Below are 19,462 nucleotides of genomic sequence, written 5' to 3'. Positions count from 1 at the left end.
ACAGCAAAGGTTAATCCTCAGTCCACAGTTCATCCAGGTATCTTTTAAATGTGATGAGATTTTCTGCCTTCACAAACCTTTCTGGCAGTTATACGGTGATTACCCCCCCCCCCCTACAATTAGTTATGTCCTCAACTCCCTTCTAATCCTTTTAGCAATTTAATGTAGTTTTATGCACTCCAGTTATTGTCCTCTCTGCCAAGGGAAATAGATCTTTCCTGTTCACCCTGCTTAAATCCATCATAAGTTTGTGCACCCTATCTTCCTTCAGTCTCCTTTGCATCAAAGAAAATAACCCCAGTTTAAACATTAATTCCTGGCAACATCCTTGTGAACCTTCTTTATATTCTTTCTGGTCCTGTCATATCCTTTCTCTGGTGTGGGACCAAAATTGCACAAGGTACTCTAACTAATCTAGCTAGTGCTTTACACAGGTTTGGCATGACCTCTCTTGTATTCTATGCCACATCCAATAAAGGGAAGTATCCTATTTATCTTCAGATATAAATTGTATACCTCAATACACTGTGCTAATTGAAAAACGGTAAATGAAAGACCTATGTTCTCTGAAATTGTAGGAACCCAGAACCTTCGTAATGAAAGCAGGAATTAATTACACTATTTTTAACCACTTCTCAGGTTATGGAAATCAAAACAAATATGAATAGACAGGGGAAAAAAGAATCAGAGGGAACTGAAATTAGGAAACAATAATGCCACAGAGGATGTTTGAAACCACTGAAACTATGAGAAGTAGCACAATGCAAAAGCTGAACAACGAGAAACGGGAAATAAAAGACAGTCATGCCCGACAATGGACTGACGGGTAACCTTTCATATTCACGTAACTACAAACAGAGCATGATTCAGCTACTTTGTAGATTTGGTTGTACAACAGGAGATACAAATGTGTAGAAACCTATGTAATCCCTACATCTGGAAGGATGAGATCAGTCACTTAAAATGACCTTTTATATATAAACATGTAAGAAAACTGAAATAACCAAACTACACCATTGCCGTTCTCCGATTCAAAGCTAAAAGGTTAATGTGTTTTGTTTGAAACTATGAGTTGTTTGTACTAATTGTGATTAATAAAGAAATGTAATTATTAGACAAAGTCATTGTCTGGCGCAATTTGTCATGTGCTGAATCTAATCGGCAACAGGGGCAATCAGGAAGCATTTCATCAAACAAAAGGGATGTGGCAATTTGGAATTCTTTCCACTTACCCCGGATCAACATACAGATGCTCTCATTCCCATAGCCTTGTTGCAGGAGTTAATCAGGACAGTAATTCCCAAAATCAAAGTGTTTTCAAATGTTTCATCAATCATATTCTGCCCACTAAGTGGCCATTTGCTGAGAATTGACAGCACTCAGTTTCCTTCACAACCTCACAGAAACAGTCTGCACCAACATGCAGGAATATGCGGAAACATCCAGGCTTGGGTTAATATGTGGCAAGTGACGGACTACAATCCAAGAAGACAGGTCATACCACGTTAGACTGTTTAGTTTAATAATATTATGGGAGCTTGTTCATATCTACAGGGTGTCCATTAGTCAGACGTACATGGGCGACTTGTATATGGATTCAAACCCAATCTGGGATTCATAAAATAAAACATTTCACACTCTGCTACCAACAACTGTCTTTAAGAAATTGCAATTGCACAATCTCAATCAGTTTCAGTGATCCATTGTACAAAACCACTGCATTGCTGTTTCTAATAATGTAGTCAGAGTGAATTAATTCTTAAGAAGCTAATAGTTAACATATGTGATTCATGATCTATCCAGGAAGCTGATTTACAAATTAGTCTCTCAGGAAGCAGAGATCAGCAACTCCAGAGCTATCAAGTCAATCAAACAGTAACACCATACTAGTTACAAAATGATAAAACTCTAAAGAAGCAACAAGGAACCAGGAAATAGCTACACAAGTCAAGAGTAGCTACAGAAGTCATTATTCTCTTGAAATAATGTTTACTCTTTGATTAATAACATAACTTTTCAAATTAATTCATTCTTTAAATGCTGACTAAACATTCACTTGGAGGCTTTCTGTTTGCAAATAAAATCCAAAGGTTCCTGGTCTTTACTTCTTTGGTGAAGTTGTCATGCTAATGTTTAACATTAGTTGACGTGAATAAATAGATTTAGAAAATTAACATATTCCCCACTGATACAAGCTTTATTATTTGTGGAGAGAAGAGGTTGCATAGAAACCATTGGTAATAAAAAGTTGTGATGACCAAAGTTCTGGGAATGGGGGAATCCAGCAGTAAAGAAGGAAGCTGTTTGACCTATTGAGGCTGCACCAGCTCATTGTAACACCAGTCTAATTAGTGACATCTTCTGTTTATTCCCATAAGCCCTGCAAAATACCTCTATTTCTAGTGTTTAATCAGTTCCTTTTTGAAAGTTATTACAGAATCTGCTTATGCTGCAAAAACAGAAAATGCTGGAAAAACTCAGTTCTAACAAAGGGTCACAGACCTGAATTGTTGACTGTTTCTCTTTCCACACATGCTGCCTGACCTGCTGAGGTTTTCCAACATGTTTGTTTTTGATTCAGATTTCTGGCATCAGCAGATTTTTTTAATTTTCATCTGTTATGTACTTCATTGGTATGTGTAGCCCTAAATTCTTTCCATAATATCACTGCTGGATCTTTTCCAATCACTTTAAATCCATGTCCTCTGGTTACCAGTCCTTGTATCACTGGAAAGTGTCCTTTGATTTATTCTGCAAGTTTCATGATTTTTCCCCTCTCCATCAAGACTTTTCTTAACTTTCTCTACTTGGAAAAAAATAACCCTAGTTTCTTTAGTAAATTAAGTCTTTCATCACTGGCATCATTCAAATGAATTTCTCTGCATCCTGAGATCTTGACCTCTCCTTTAACTGTTGCCCAGAACTGTACACAATATTCCGGCTAACCCCTGAACACTATTTTATAAGGGATTTGCATTAGTTTTTGTTTTCTACGCTTTGCCTCCATTTGCAAAGCTGGGGGTTTGTGGGATATCTTTCTGGAAACCAAATAAAACTGCAGTTGCTGGAATCTGAAACATAAAAAACAGAAAATGCTGGAAGAACTCAGCCAGTTAAGCGGTATCTGTGGAAAAAGAAACCAGCTTTCTACCTTTCTAACCAATGTATCCTGCCAGCCTCTAAGACTGATGAACATACCCACACCTATCACACTGCCCTGCATACCATTCAAAACTGTTCCAGACAATGACTTTCTCCAACAGGATTGAATCTAACCACTGATCCTGGATGTTCAATAGCATTACTACCATTGTTCCTCACAATGACATCTTGACGGTCGCCACTGACCAGAAACACAATTGGAATAGCCACATCAATACTGTCCAATTGTGATTCTGGTCAGTGACTTCCTGATACCCCAAGCTCTCCACCATCGCTATGGCACTTCCCTGAATTAGTTCAGCTCCAAAACACTCAAGAATCTCAGCACTATCCAGGACAAAGTAGCCCCTTGGTACTTCATCCACAGCCTAAACATTGATTCTATTTACCACTAGCACACAGTAGCTGCAATGTGTACCTTCTACAAAGTGCACTGCAGTTACTCACCAAAGGTACTCTGATGGCATCCCCCAAGCTCACAACCTCCAGCACCAAGCAAGATAAAGGCTTTGCACATATGGAAATGCCATCAGCTGCATGTTGCTCTCCAAGTTTCAGGCCAACTTAAGTTGAACATTTAGTGCCGATGTTTCATCATTTCTGGGTCCAAGTCCTGGAACTCCTTATCCATCAGGTCTGTGGGAGTGCCTTCTGTAGAAGGACTGCAGCCCACTTTCTCAAGGGCAATCAGGGGTCAGCAATAAAGGCTGGCCTCGTCAGAGATGCCAAGATTCCAAAACATGAATAAATTTTTTAAATTACTCTTTTTTATCCAAGTGTCAAATAATTTTATCCCAAATGAATATCCAGTGGCCTAGTTTGTCCCTTTCCTCTACATTCATCATTATTAGTATCCTTATCCAGAATGGCAATCCTGAGGTTAAGTTACTGAAGTGGTGATCCTGAGATTTGGCCTAAAGATCTACAGTGCTCTCGTTTCTCCCTGCATCCCAAAAGATGGGCTGATTGTTAGGTCCTACCACAGCAGCCGAAGAATTTAAATTCACTTTATTTTGCAATCTGGCCATAAAAATGTTGTGATCAGAAATAGTGGCCATGGAATGACAAGATTGTTGTGGTATAGACAGTAGAGCTGGTCACCTCCCAGCTCCAAGGACTCAGGTTCAGTCCCGACCTCCGGTGCTATCTGTATGGAGTTGGCACTTCATGAATTTCATTTGAGTACTCCAGTTTCCTCCCACATCCCAATGACATGTGGGTTACTGGGATAATTGCCTGTTGTGTGTGGATGAGCGGTCGAATCTGAGTGTAGTTGATGGGAAAGTGGGGAGAATAAAATGAGATTAATGCTTGATTAATGTAAATAGGTGCAAGATGATCAGCACAGACTCAAGTGGGCCGAAGGGCTTGTTTCTGGACACTATGACACTAAACCCCACCGAGTTCACTGATGTTTATTAAAAATGTGTTGAATATAATTAACTGCCCTCTCGATTGGTCTAGCAAGGTACTTAGTTGGTAATTGGCTGCCATGGAGCAGATAGAGATTGAAGGGGAAATAGAAAGGACTCCAGATTCACAGAGAGACGTGAAGTACCAGTGAATGAGATACAGTATATGCCAGCGGGTGGGGGGGGGTACATTGTGCTGGGTCACCAGTGCAGTGGCACAGCTGGTAGAGCTGCTGCATGATAGCTCCTGATATCCAATGTTGTCTCTGTGGTGCTTGCACATTCTCCCTTTGACCGCATGGGCTTCCCGAATGCTCTGGTTTCCTCCTACATCCCAAAGGATGTGCTGATTGTTAGGTTGATTGGCCACTCTAAATTGACCCCAGGCTACATGTAAGTGGTAGAATCAGGGGTGACTTGATGCAAATGTCACGAGAATAGGTTACATGGCAAATTAGTTGGGGCAAAAAGCAAACTGGAGGGACTCAACGGGTTGGACAGCATCTGTGGAGGCAGAAGGATGGTCAATGTTTCAAGTCAAGACCCTGCACCAGTACAGAGGGCATCTGGAAATTAGTAAGGAAATGAGGTTCATCTGTAAACCGGCATAGACAAAATGGGCTGAAATTACTACCTTTGATGTCGTAGGGAAATAGAGAAATATGGATGGGGCAAGGAACTCAAGAGACGTTGAAGTACCAGGGAATGAGATATATGCCAGTAAGGAGGGGCATTGTGCAAAATGTACTTTTGCATTAGTCACACAAGAATACCCTGGCAGGAGATCGCAGGGAGCCTCTGTGCCAAGAAGACATGACTTCTGAGGGGAGTTCTTATGTGATGTGAATCCAGTTGATGGTAGCCTGAATGTTGAAGAAGCCAGCGATACGAGCAAATCCCAATGCACATAATTCTACCTCCTCTTCACTGGTTAAGGTATGTGGAGTGGCTCCTCCTTGAGTAAAGAGCTTGGTAAACCTATCTAATGCTACAGTGAGCAGCAAGTTGTGATATGTGATAGAGACCAACAGCAGCCCCCTGGGGTGATCCTGAGGTCAGGAAGTGAAGAGCAACCATGACCTTGACCTCTCAAGTGAGCAGTCCAGTTCTAAGCCTATGTCAGGAGATAGTCCTGAAAAATATATTATTACAACCTTTGAAAACCTGAGGCTTCATGAATGTTGCTTCTCAGAGAGGTCTAGGGTCTTGTTTCTGTGAAAACTCTGTGAGGATGGGGACTTCACACATATGCATTTCAATGCTTCCTGTCCAGGGTCTCCAGTTTCCTCAGAACACCAGCAGCACCTAGCCTGAAGCTTCCAGTAACAAAGTGTGGCCAGCAGTAAGACCATTGAAACTGTTCATTAAAAAAATCCACTGAAGCATCCATTAAAAAAATCTCAGTAGATGAAGCAGTCTAAAAGCACTAGGTACCAGTCTGAGCATAACTTGAACGCCTTGGACAGTGTGTGGGCAGTCTACAGTGTATCTTGATGCTGCCTTTCAAAGTGTCCTGTTGTCAACAGAGTAGCCTTTTAAATGGCATCTGAATGGAGAATGCAGCAGGAGGTGCATCTTACCCTCTTGTGATTGCTGAGTGACAGCCCTTTCCTGGACCTTGGAATTGCAATTTATATCAGGAAGTATCAAAATGGATATTGCATGACAACTGATGTTCATTAGATATGTTTAAGCTCTACCATGGATCCCAAGTGAACCCAGTCCAATATCACAACTGGCACAATTTCAACTGGAATACAAACTTGCGTTGTGCAGTGCTGATAAAACAGTACCAATGAGTTTCTTATATTTTTTCAAACGTTGTTAGTTGTGGCTAAGTATTACAGATATATCCTTGCTTATTCGATAAAGATCCTTTCCATGGTAGCAATTACCAGGATGGGTGCTTAGTGATACAATTTTCTCCAAAAGCTCATTAACCGGCCTGAAATGGATAGATCCATAACAGTCGTAAAACCAATTGCTCTCCCCAGTTTTCGACAAAGGGCTGAAAATAGCTCAGAAAAGAAAAGTGTCCAGGAAAAATGAGACAGCTTATTGCTTCACAGATACAATCAGATAGGATGTCATTTACGACTTGATCACGATCATTTCCGTAACAGTTTCAAATCTGGAGTTGTGGAAAGCAGAGCACATACTTTCAGGAGAGCAACATATGCAAGGACATAAACAGGAAAGGGAGGTTGATGATGAATTGTTAACACACACTGACTCTGGAGCCAAATGTGGGATTTTTTAGCAACAGGTAATGAATCTCGCTCATGAGACTTCTAGTCCTACTGAAAGTAATGAAAGCTGTTCCCTCTATGATTGTGGTTCACACTTTCTCTGTCTCTACCTGATATGGCATATATTAAGGACAATGTATAAGCACAAGGAATGGTCAGTTTTGTTAAAATGATGACTTCAGTTCACCATTGTGCTCTGCCAGTTTTAAAAGCATCTCCTTCATCAATACTATTAAGTAGCAGTGAGGATTAGTTTACTTTGTGATTTAACTAAACTCAGCTAAACAATCATTTTGGCAACACTGATATGTTTAATTTACCACACAGGAATAATGTACATTTCTGTTTTTAAAAAACAAAACATTTTAGAATAAGTGTATTCAAATTTATCCTGTTACATAATAGATATCTTTAGAAGACTGTCAATGAATGTAATGGCCATTTAATTGGTGGTTTGTTCTTGAATCAGTGATATTCTCATTTGAGGAAGATGCCATTGGCTGAATCTTTAATGCAAGACCTGAGCATGTAATCCTGGCTGACACAATTGTATAGTAAGGAGGGAGTACTACATTGTCTGAGGTGGCATCTTTCAAGTGGTGAGATAGGCAGCTGTCCCAGGTGAATATCAAAGGACTCAAAGCTCTTATTTGAGAATAAGCATTTCTCTGAATGCCCTGGACTAGCAGCAAGATTATTTCTCATTTTACTTTCTGGATGTTCATTGTGGACAGAATTTAGCTGCAGCATTTCTGTTCAAAACAACAATAAATGCACATTGAGATAATTGACTGGCTTTAGGATGTCCTAAAGATGCAAGATATATTATAATGAAAGTAAGTTCTTGTACAGACAAATGTTGTCTCTTTCTGCTTTTATTGCACAACACAATTTTACACCGACAGTCTCAGTCCCTGTCTTCCTGCTACTTACTGTTGTGTGGAGTAGCTCAGTCAAAACTTGGATTCTAAAATTCCAGCTCCAAGCTTACGTTTGCTATATACATTGGCACAACTCACTAATGCTTTAACAACATCTTACAAAGTCACCACCTCTGCCTGCCAGAACAATGTCAGCAGACTCAGAGAACCCCATCACCCATGATCCCTTCCAGGACATATTCTGTCCTCTCCTGAGTATATTTTATTGAGTATAAATCCTGAAACAGAGCATTGTGGGATTACCTTCACAACATGCAACAGGTCAAGGAGGCATATCTTTGTCACCTAAGGACAACAAGGGATGGGGATTTAATGTTTGACCTGCCAGAGATAACTAAATCCAGTGAACAACTAGAAAAAAAATAAAATGGCTTGCTAAAGGAAAGAATATTTGTTAAAAAATAGATTCTGGAATCTATGGGCAATATACCAAGATTAGAATAAATATATTTTATCATTTCATGCATGCATTAACTACCCATGTTAAGAGCCAATGCTTCCTTAATTTTTTTAATCTGAAGTTACAAATGTAGAGAAAAAACAGCAGTAAAAGATTCACCAGTAAAATTTCAGGGATCCAGAATGACTATTACATGGAGGGAAGGAAAAGTCATGGACAGGTTTGTTCCTGTGCCACTCTTACACAATTTTAATGGGAATGCATAATCCACTGCACCCCCCCCCCCCCCCCCCCAAATTCTACAGGATTAGATAACTTACTTTTTGTTAAATCAGTTATTCGAACTGCAGGTGTATGCAAAACTTCAGCAAGGCTGAATAGCTTTGGTGCCAGTGACTGAAATGATCGTTACATTTCAACATTGTTTAAATGTGAAGAAAATTTGTAAGATAATATCAGACAGATATTTCTGATCATGTGACAGAAAACCACAAGTAACTTCCTTCCAGCAAACTAACTTCCTTAATGTGGGAAAATCCCTAAATACAGAATTCCAGAAAAGTGTTTGAAATCATTTAAATTTGAAGCCCATATAGACCTGACTGAGACATCAATGCGGCTTTGAAGGTTTTCCCCTAGTTCCCTTTCATGCTTTTCGGTAGATGATGATTCATGCTGACATAGATTGTAAAAGTTACAGTAATTGTAGACCATTCATGCTTACCCTCAACGTTCACATACATATGACACCCACCCTTTATTTCCCTTTCCTATCCTAAGTTGCTCGGGCTTATATACCTGCTATGACCCTAGATTGGTTAGATAGCATAGATCAAAATTGGGCCCTTTTTGTTCTCCATTGATATATACAGAATGGTCATAAAATTTAACTCCAGAACTTGATTTCTCTGCATTACACATGAGAGATCAGTTCTGATGTGATTGCTGATGTACTCGTCACATTTGTGGTTCAAATCACACCGGAAACTATATTGGTGAAGGTGTTAGTTTCCGTGTAGCTAATACATGCCAGAAGTATGCAGTGTAGGAAGAACATGACATCAATCATAACACATTCTTGTTTTTAATAGCAGGAGTGGCCATTCCAATGTTGACAAACACTTACTTGCCCTTTGGGTCAAAAGTAAATTTTGCCTGCCATTTAGCTGATGTTGATACTGAATATATGCAAAGTGGTTATGAGAGTTGTACCCAATGTTTGGATCAAATGCTTGCCATGGTTGAATAGCTGGGAGCATGGGCAAGCTAAGAGATGATAGTCTGAGGTGATACCAGGAGAAATGTGCCTTGCATGTTACAAACCATAAGTGATAAGTTATAATGCATGGTGCAGCTGGCAGGAAGATTGTTCGAAACTTTTTCATGGAAACAATCAGTCAGAATGAAAGCTGGGTCAAAGACACAGGGTGATAAATAACTTGCTTAAATAATAAACAGTGATGTGGAAGGATAAGATGGGGAAGGGTAAACATGTGGGATAAGGGCGATTTAGAGGATATAAGATAGTGAGTTGTTCTCTTCCATTACTGGATGCTGAATAAGAATATTGCCTCCTGTCCTGGTGGCTGAGTTAATTGGTTATGTTCTCTGATCACCAACGCTTTTCACTGCTATCTAGAAGACTAGCTTTTACGTTCAAAGACCAGCAGTATACATGGATGTGTTTACCACAAGGGTTTCTACACCACACTACACTAGCTACTCCAGCAAAGGACTGGCAAATGGAGTCTAATGTGGGGAAGTATGAGGCCATGCACTACGATAAGAGATATCAAAAGACAGATTTTTATCTAAATGGAGAGAGACTGCAACTGAGTGAAGTAAAAAGTAATCTATGTGTTCTACTGCATGAATCACATAAAACGAGCAGACAAGTTCAATAGGTAGCTAAGAAAGCAAACTGCATTTTAGCCTTCATTGCAAATAGAGAGGTTTTATTGCACTTGCACAGGGTGTTGGTGAGGCCTCATCTGGAATACTGTGCACAGTTTTGGTCCCCTCACCTAAAAAAAATTGAGTAATAATGGAGGCAGTACAAAGGAAAGTCACCAGACTAATTCCTGGGATCAGAGGGTTTTCCTACCAAGTGAGACTTAACAGTTTTTCTTAGAGTTTAGAAGAATGAGGAGTGACCTTATTCAAACATAGAAGTTACTAAAGGGGCTTGACAGGGCAGATGTTGGGATGCTCTCACTAGTGGAAGAGTCTGAAACATGGGGACATAACTACAAGATAAGGAGATAGTAATTTAAATTGGAGGTGTGTAGAACATTCTTATCGCAGAGGATGGTAAATCGCCAAAAACCTCTGTCCTGATAGATGGTTGAAGCTGGATTATTAGAAGTATTTACAGTGGAGATGAATAAATATTTGATAGATCGAGGAATACAAGAGTATGAAGAAATGGCACAGAAGAGAAGCTGAGGCCAGCATAGACCAGCCATGATCAGATTAAATTTGAGAGGTGAAGGGCCTGGAAGCCTATTTCTGCTCCTATGTTCTTGTGTTTCACAATAATCTGTCTATATTTCATCAGTGTGTGGCAGACTAGTCAGTTGTTGCAATTTGTGAATACATCCTTTTATTCACAGAAATGAATGTGGAGCATCGAATGCTCCTTGAGCAACTTCCTAATTAGACTGGGTGCAACAGCACACAATCATAACTAATAACTAATAGAATCAAAGCAAAGAGGAGGGTACTCCATCAGATCAGGCTGTGAGGGTGGAGGGGATAACAGAGGCGGTTCCAGATCTGACAAGATATCATTGGACCAGAGGCAGATTTCTCTGTTCTAACATAGAACAGTACAGCACAGAACAAGTCCTTCAGCCCACAATGTTGCGCTGACATAGCTAATCCCTCCTACCTACAGAATGCCTATATCCCTTCATTTTCCTCTCTCACGTGCCCATCCAAGCCCCCAATGAATTTGCCTCCACCACCCTATCAGGCAACACAAACAAACACTAACAAATTGCTCGAGGAACTCCACTAACAACACACACAAAATGCTGCAGAAACTCAGCAGGTCAGGCAGCATCTATAGAGGGAAGTAAACAGTCAATGTTTCAGGTCGAGACCCTTCATCAGGACTCTTAGCACTAAGCACAGGCCAGCAATTCCCTGTGGGCTCAGTCTGCAAATGGAAGGGGAACTACTGACTTACACTTTGCACTGGAAATACCAGTGCAACAACTGACTGGTCTGTCCTACTGTGTTGGGATTTTTGTTGTTTAACTCAAGTCTAACTTGTAAGGCTTGGGGTGCAGGTTTTACTGAACATATTTTTACGCAAACAGATGAATGTGGAAACAGTAGAGGAGTTTCATCACCATGTAACATGGGTCCAGTATGAAGTTCCAACCTTAACAGAACACCAGGTAAGACAAGTCAAAAGTATCACTACACTTTCTCCATGAAAGGAGATCTCTTAGATGGGATATTGGAATGAACATTGAAATTCATCCATGGATTGAAATCCTGTCATATGGCATTGCTGCTCTGTACATGAGAGTTCATTGTGGAGGCCTGTGTTTAAGAAAAGAAACAGAATATACCAGCAATTTTATTGCCAAGGTGATGGGTATTTACATGGTTAAAAATAGAATTAGCTCACATTTGTGTATCCTTTTCTAAAATAATCTTTCAGTTTATATAATTATAGAAAATAAACTACAGGACACTAAGATGGTCATTGAAAATACAGCTATATAAACTCATTTTTACATAATATTAATAAATCAAAATGGCATTTTAACAAAATTATAATAGATTATAGCATTGCAATTGTTTATCTCCCATTTTCTTGTATCTCAGAGAACTTTGACAGCACTACTTCTTAATGATAGTGAAATGGCCATAAAGTTAGATAAGAGACACAAGAGACTGCAGATGCTGGAATCTGGAGCTACAAACAATCTGCTGGAAGACTGATGCAGTGTTTCCACCAGAAACATTGACATTTCCTTTCCTGCAGCAGATGCCATTCGACCTGCTGAGTTCCTCCAGCAGATTGTTGGTTGCATTAAGTTAGATAAATTCTAAATTCATGTTCTTGCAAATACATCATGTATTTAGCTTCTAATCCAGCCCAGGACAGGAAGGTAAGTACATGACCAACCAGTTTAGCAAGAACATGATAAACTGGATTAAACTGAGCTCTTGTTAAATCAAAATGTCAGGCAGTTTGAGGTGGAATATAGCAGCAAAACCTGCAGGAAAAGTGGCTAACTCTACTTATATTAACAAATTTGGCAGGTGTACATGCAGTTGTAGAGTGATCCACAATTCCAGAAATTGAACAAAAATGTAGAATCTCTGCATGGTTGAGAGAACTAAGGCATTTTGAAACACACAGACTGTGAAGTGGTGTAATGGAGAAAGGGGAGGGTATCCTAGAGTTAGCTGTTACATTAGGATTATGGTAATCTCTTGACCTTGGAACCACAAAATAAGGATCTCTGTTTTTTATTGTCATTTATTAGAAGTCCCTAATCACGATTTCTGCACAACCAGCAGTAATTCAATTAATAGCCTGTTACGAACCTAGGTAGGCAGCGGAATCACCAGTCCTATAAATCATCCACATAGTGAAAGTAAACATCATATCCACCATAAAAAAAGAACAGCTTTTAAGCTTCAAACTGAAAAATTCATATTAACCCAAAGGACATTAGACAAGTGACCAAAAGCATCACAAGAGATGAGTTTGAATGTGGGTCCTGCAGGAGGAAAATGAAGGAGAGGCCATTCCAAAACTTACACCAGTAGGTTGGCCATTAATGGTGGTCTGAAGGAATTCCATTAATAAAATGGGAATGTTAGAAACCAGGGGCTTCTGTAATTTATTGCATGTCCAAATATGGTTAGTCCTTAAAGGAAAACATGGAATCCATTATGATTAAATCACTAGAATTTCTGAACCTCATGTCCTGCATTTACCAAATGTGGACCAACTACATGGTCCTGTATTGAAACTTGTCATTCTCTGGTCATTGGGGTGTAAGTAAATAAAGGAAGAGAAAAACATTCATCAGCTGCATCAAAATAAATATTAACAGTAATACAAAAAATAACTTTCTCTTTTATTTGCTTGTTTTTTGAAAATTATAATGAAGTTCTATTTCACACACTTAACAAATGATATTGTATATTTACATGGTTAAAAAACAATTGAATTTTTGTATTGCTTTCTAAATTCATTTTCAGCTTATAAATACATATATATAATACAGGAGGAACAGAACACTAAGATATTCAATGAAAACACACTTTCATTTTGTTTTATATGTTAATAAATCAAATGGCATTTCTAACAAACTATAACCAATTACCATGATTATAATTTATTATTTCATACCTTCTTGTACCTCAGAGAACTTGTACCAAACCATTTCTTAATGGTAATTAATTCAATGGCTCACACATTAAATTATAAAAGTTCCATGTAAAAAAAACTTCTATCTAGCAGGTGTCTAAAATTTTAAATGGTTGTTCCAAATTGCAGATTCACTATTATTTGTATCACAATATGTTGTAACAGATATAAATCATTCTCACTGAAAGGGAAGGTGTACATTCCAATAAAACACAATTTGTAATACTCAGAAGTATATTTTAAAATACATTTTAAAATACAAATGCCATATTGATATTAACACAACAGCAAATACAAAATGGTTCAACAAATCACCATGTGGAATATTCATTACAATCTTAACTCAATATCAGTCTCACTTAATTTAGAGTTTAAAATATATTTAGTTGGGTATTGTAGTCCGATCATGGAAACATTATTTCCAAATAGGTTGTCACCACAAATCTTTATAAAATTCACATTAATTCAAATATAGATATTTCTAAAAGTTAATTGATAATACATCTCCGTTCAAACTCAGAACTAGTGCTCGAGATATTTTAGTACTGCCATGGGTGTCATTTATTTTGGACAAGGTTAAAAATGAGGTTGTCTTTCTGCAAAACAAAAAATATCTTTTTACTTTTCTGCACCAAGCACTGATGTGTTACCACTGGACAATCTAAATGACTCAGATTTATAGTCAGCCTTTGACAAGGATGGACACACTAAAAAAGTAGGAGGTTTGTTTCTTCATAACTGGTATTTAAGGTACAAGCAAACAGCAAAAGGTGAAAACACGCCTCTAATATATTTTTGCAAACAATAAGTCACATACATTTGACATGGATTATAATGAGTTAAATAGCTATATGTAGTTTTATCCACACATATTAAGACTGAAATGCTTGGTTTATTATCAGGAACAGAACAGCAACATTATCAAGAGTCAAACCTATTAGTCTTGCCATCTTTCTTAACTAAACACTGAACTTTCTCTTTGGAAATCTTTAATCAAATTTGAAGTGCTGCATTTATAATCTTGGTCATCTTCCAGAGGAATAACTATCAAGACATCTGTTGATGGTCCGAAGCATTATTTTCCCCATACAAACAGCTTAGAGTAAACTTCATCCTCATTTCACACCAAGATTCTTTGGTTAGCTCAAAGTGGATAGCAAAACTTTCAAAAGTGAGAAATTTCTTTCACGTCCACGTCGATGCTGAAATATAATAAGAAAGTTTCAGTAATGTAACACACACAAAATGCTGGGGGAACTCAGCAGATCAGGCAGCATCTATGGAGGGAAATAAACAGTCAACTTTTCGGGTTGAGACCCCACATCAGGACTGGAAAGGAAGCGGGCAGAAGCCAGAATAAGAAGGTGGGGGAAGGGGAAGGAGCACAGGCTGGCAGGTGATAGGCAAGTCCAGGTGAGGGGGGAAAGTAGGTGGGTGGAGGAGGGGGGAAGAAAGGGAGTGATGTAAGAAGCTGAGAGCTGATAGGTAGAAGAGGCAAAGGGCTGAAGAAGAAGGAATCCAGTTAGAGAGGACTGTAGAACATGGACGAAAGGGAAGGAGGTGGGGAATAGGAGGGAGGTAGTGACAGGTCATGAGGGCAGGTTAGGGGAAAGAGAAGGGGTGAAGGGGCCACAAGAATGAGGGAAAACAAAGGGGGGCAGGGAAAAACAAAAAGGAAGAGGGGAGGGGTTACCAGAAGTTAGAGAAATCAATGTTGAGGCCGTCAGGTTGGAGACCACCAAGGCGGAATATGAGGTGTTGCTCCTCCAACGTGCGTCTGGCCCTAAGGTGGCAGTGGAGGAGGCAGTGGATAGACATGTCAGTATGGGAGTGGGAAGTGGAATTGAAGTGGATGGCCACTGGGAGATCCTGGCTGTTGTGGGGGACAGAGCGAAGGTGCTCGACGAAGGGGTCACCCAATTGGTCAAGACTTGAGAGTCAGAGGGTTCTTTGGACAGGTTGTGATTTGTATATTTAAAGAAAAAGAAAATTAAGGAATACTGTAGAATGTTACATTTCCATATATTATTGCTTTTGATCTCAAACTGATGTCAATTTCAGATATCATTACCTTTGATCATTGCTTCCATGCTAATTAATAAGAGATTTGAACAATGTCACCCATACATCTATGCCACAAAGATCTTAAGGTATCAATGAACAACAAGAAAAGTCTTGTTTTATTTTAGTGCTTCTACTAGTCACTATTAAAGCTTTCCTACCTTCTGGATAATTGGCTTGAATACAGGAACACTTTCTGGTAAGGCGGTTGAAGCGCTGTATAAATGTTAAGCAACATGAACAAAAACAAGACAACTTTAGCAATAATTACATTTAAAAACAAACTTCGACATGCAACTGTACGATAAACCTTGGCAGCTGATGTTCAACTGTTTACCCTTCAGGACAGCTGAAACTATTCTCATTTTTTTTTACATTGACCTTGAGCAAGGCTTCATTTTGTGGCCCTAGCCATGACCTTGACCTAAACATACTGCATTTTCCAAGTCTCACCCCACAAAAATTGATGGCCAGATTAAATCAGAATCCCTGCCTTGCTCAGGTAAATGATAGCTGGGCTGTAGTAATACAAAATGGTTTTATATTTAAAATATTGATGAAAATCTGAAAAGCATCAGGAAGATGTTAGTTTTCCAGGAACTGATTACGAATATACCTTTAACAAACCATAGAAACTATTGTAAATGTCTTACATTGAATATGTACAATGCTTCCACACCTCAGTATTCAGCTCCCCCAGCTCAGAGTGAGTTATCACTAACCAACAGCCACTTTAATTCATACCAAAAGGACGATACTTGCTTGACTGTTCATGGGACATTATATCAGTTTTTGCTTCCAAATGGTATAATTTGAGTACCTGGTATATCAGGCCATCAAGTGAGAGCTAAACAACCAGACTGGTCTCAATGGCTTTTTCTGGGCCTGCTTTGTGCAGTAAAATGATTCTAAGACTTTATGAATGTAACAAGTTTCCATATTGCCAGTTTTACAATATTGCCAAGAGTACCCCCACCACATGCAAACAATAAAATCAATCAACAAGTTAGTTAGGGAACAGCTGTCTCCTGTAATAGGATACTATCAAATGAAGGGCAAAAGGATAGAGCTGACATCTCAATTGATCAACGAGAAGAAAATGTTCAGTTATATTGCTCTGAGGTCCTGTCTATCAAGGGTCTGAGCTCATTACCAGGGAGGATACACACCCTGGACTGGTATCCTGATGCAACTTGCCAGCTGGGGACTGGCCCCCATCAGGCAACTCCACGGTAAGCGTCACCAAAATGTGAGTCCAGTGGGATCGAATGAAGGTATAATTCATGTGGAAGCCACAGGGTCATTCCCACTCCTATATGCTGCACAGAGAGGACTTACCTCTCACCTTTCATGGGCTTTTCCCTCTCTACTACCTTATTTAACTGGGAAGAGAGTGCAAGGTACATATTATAGTCAATTGTCCCTGAAAGTTGTGTGGGACCTTATTATCACCATCTGGGCTTCTGGCTGATTCAGAAGGTTACCCGGGCTGCTCAATAGTTGCCCCAGCAGTGGCAGGGGAGTTGGTCACCGAGTCCAGCATTTTTAACACTGCTGCTCCTCCCACTCCATCAGGTTACCACAAGCCCCATCATTTCCAGGTTGTAACTAAGCTGATAAAAGGTGAAATCTGCTGCACAAAATAGGGAAGAAACTGAGATCTGCTCATGTAGTAAAACTAACACAAGCTGAACAGAATCTGACCACAGCCAGTCCACCCCCAACCTGAGCCTGAGATGCCTGACCCAACTTACAGAGAGGACCTGTTGGAATGGGAACAGGTAATCAACCACTAGAAAGCACTGCCAAAAGGCCACAGATTCCAGGCTTAGTTGAAGTATCTGAGAGGGGGATAAGTACTGAACCGTGAAGCAAAGGTACTAAGGGATTTCAGGTTTAAAGATCGGGAGATTCGAATTTGTAGTAACTTCAATGACCAATCTGTGAATTTCAAAAGAAGCCTTAAAATGACAAATAAACAAAAATCTATGTAATGAGTTACCATGAAAACTGGACACCTCAGAGGGAATAGGCCTGAGATAAATGACACCTGCTAATTATCACCAAACAATATTTTAATCCATGCAAATAGTGACAGTTTATATATAAATAATGTACTATAGCTTTATGCATTTATACTTCCATTAATTTCTAACCTGTGAATAACATGTATCCAGTAAAAATCACCAGGGTCACTGTAATCAATAAAATAGCAGTGATTGCCATTGGCCAGAGAAATTGTGGGGAAGCCTTAGTGTAGTTTTCTTCTGTAAGAGAAAATAAATGAATTTTAGGTAATATTGTATGTAAGAGTGTGTAAAACATATGGGGAGACATACCACACCAATCTCCGTTTTCATTCCTGCATCCCTAACGTGGAGGTAGCATAGGGGAGGGGCAGGTGGCACCTGGAACTCTATTGCCACTTTCCTTCTGGTGCCCCGGCTGCTGTTACTCCCCAGGATCAGCGGTGATCAAGGTGGTCCTGGGCCTGTGGAGGAGACTAAAAAAATCCTCCGTTCCTTCCATTCTAGCTGCATGCATTTTTTTTTAATGTTTGGGTCTCTTCCATGACTTGCTCCTTGTCATAACCAACACAGATCTCACTCTGTCACGACCTACATTAATCTTATTCTCTGCCTCAAACTAGACAGGTCTCATTCTCTGTCAGAACTTATACAAGTTTTGTTACCTGGTGTGACTTTCTTTGGTTTCGATCATTACCAGAACCTGCTTTGATCCCCATCTCCATGAAGACCAGGTGTAGTCCCTGCCTTCTTCATAGATTTTTTGGCTACTTATAAGTCAATCATGGCCTCTTCTGGTGCTGCAGCACTACATCCATGGTCTCATCAGGTCTGCTGGTGGGCAACCTGTTCATTAGCCAATGATCCTTGACCCAAGAAAATGTGTTATGGTTTTAGACCAGGTCCAATCTGACTATAGCTCATTGGATGAAATGTAAATTTAGACTGTATTACTACAGGTAGCTAGGAAAGGTGTATGGAGATTGATAATGTTGTTTATTATTCCATTCTAACATTAAAGAGAGTTTATTGTTATGAATTATAAATTGTTACTAAATCACTTCAATTAGATTTTTCTCACTACATCAGCAATTTAACTCTTTTAAAAAAGGAAAGCCAACTACTTACTGGACAACATGCCGCAGATCTGTATCCGAACTGAATATTCTATATCTGTCCGCCATCCCTGCCATGACAAATTATTTAGATTTGCATTAAAAATGATTAAAAAATTATTACCTTTAAATAAAATTAGGGTAAACTTCTCAGCCCGATGGGCAAGTGTGCCATGTGAAGATTCAGGATTGAATCCTTGACCTACACATAGTGTGCAACTGGCAGTGAGTGGCTTCCTGGAAATTCTGGTTACAGAATGGTTACAGCACAGAGGAACACCATTTGGCCTCTCCTGTCTACACCACCTCTCTACCAGATAAAGTCTTCAGTTCCATACACCATCCTCTTCTCCGCAGCCTTGCAAATCTTTCCTCACTGTGTAATTATCTGATTCCCTCATGAAGGCCACAGTGGGACCTGCCTCCACAATATCTGCAGGTAGTGCATTCCAAATTCCAAAACTCAGGCTACATAGAGTTATTTTCTCATGTCATCCCTTCATCAGCAGTATCCACACCCTATATCATTTTATATAATTCTATCGGATCTCCCCTCCCTTTCTCCAAGGAAAACAGTCCCAGCATCTCCAAACTATCCTTGTAAGTGTCATCCCTCATCCCAGGTACCATTCTTAAAAATCTCTTTTGTACCCTCCCCAGTACCCTACATCTTTCCCCTTCCTATAATGAAGCC

At 39.5% G+C, this 19,462-nt stretch overlaps 1 protein-coding gene across 1 annotated transcript in view; it reads right to left on the bottom strand.

Annotated features, from left to right (window-relative positions):
• Positions 1–13,288: 13,288 nt before the first annotated feature.
• The window catches only part of LOC127580463 (putative interleukin-17 receptor E-like), a 36,302-nt gene continuing 30,128 nt past the window's right edge, over positions 13,289–19,462 (bottom strand). Inside the window, exons 15-18 of the mRNA XM_052033969.1 lie at positions 18,782–18,839; positions 17,783–17,893; positions 15,788–15,842; positions 13,289–14,767 (exon numbers count right to left, since the gene is read on the bottom strand). Coding sequence (XP_051889929.1) covers positions 14,731–14,767; positions 15,788–15,842; positions 17,783–17,893; positions 18,782–18,839 — 261 coding nt within the window. The 3' untranslated portion in view covers positions 13,289–14,730. The remainder of the gene's footprint in view (positions 14,768–15,787; positions 15,843–17,782; positions 17,894–18,781; positions 18,840–19,462) is intronic.

The sequence above is a fragment of the Pristis pectinata genome, chromosome 19 (assembly GCF_009764475.1).
Source record: "Pristis pectinata isolate sPriPec2 chromosome 19, sPriPec2.1.pri, whole genome shotgun sequence".
Taxonomy (NCBI): domain Eukaryota; kingdom Metazoa; phylum Chordata; class Chondrichthyes; order Rhinopristiformes; family Pristidae; genus Pristis; species Pristis pectinata.
The sequence above is the reverse complement of the archived record's forward strand: the minus strand, read 5'-3'. Positions and strand labels throughout refer to the sequence as shown.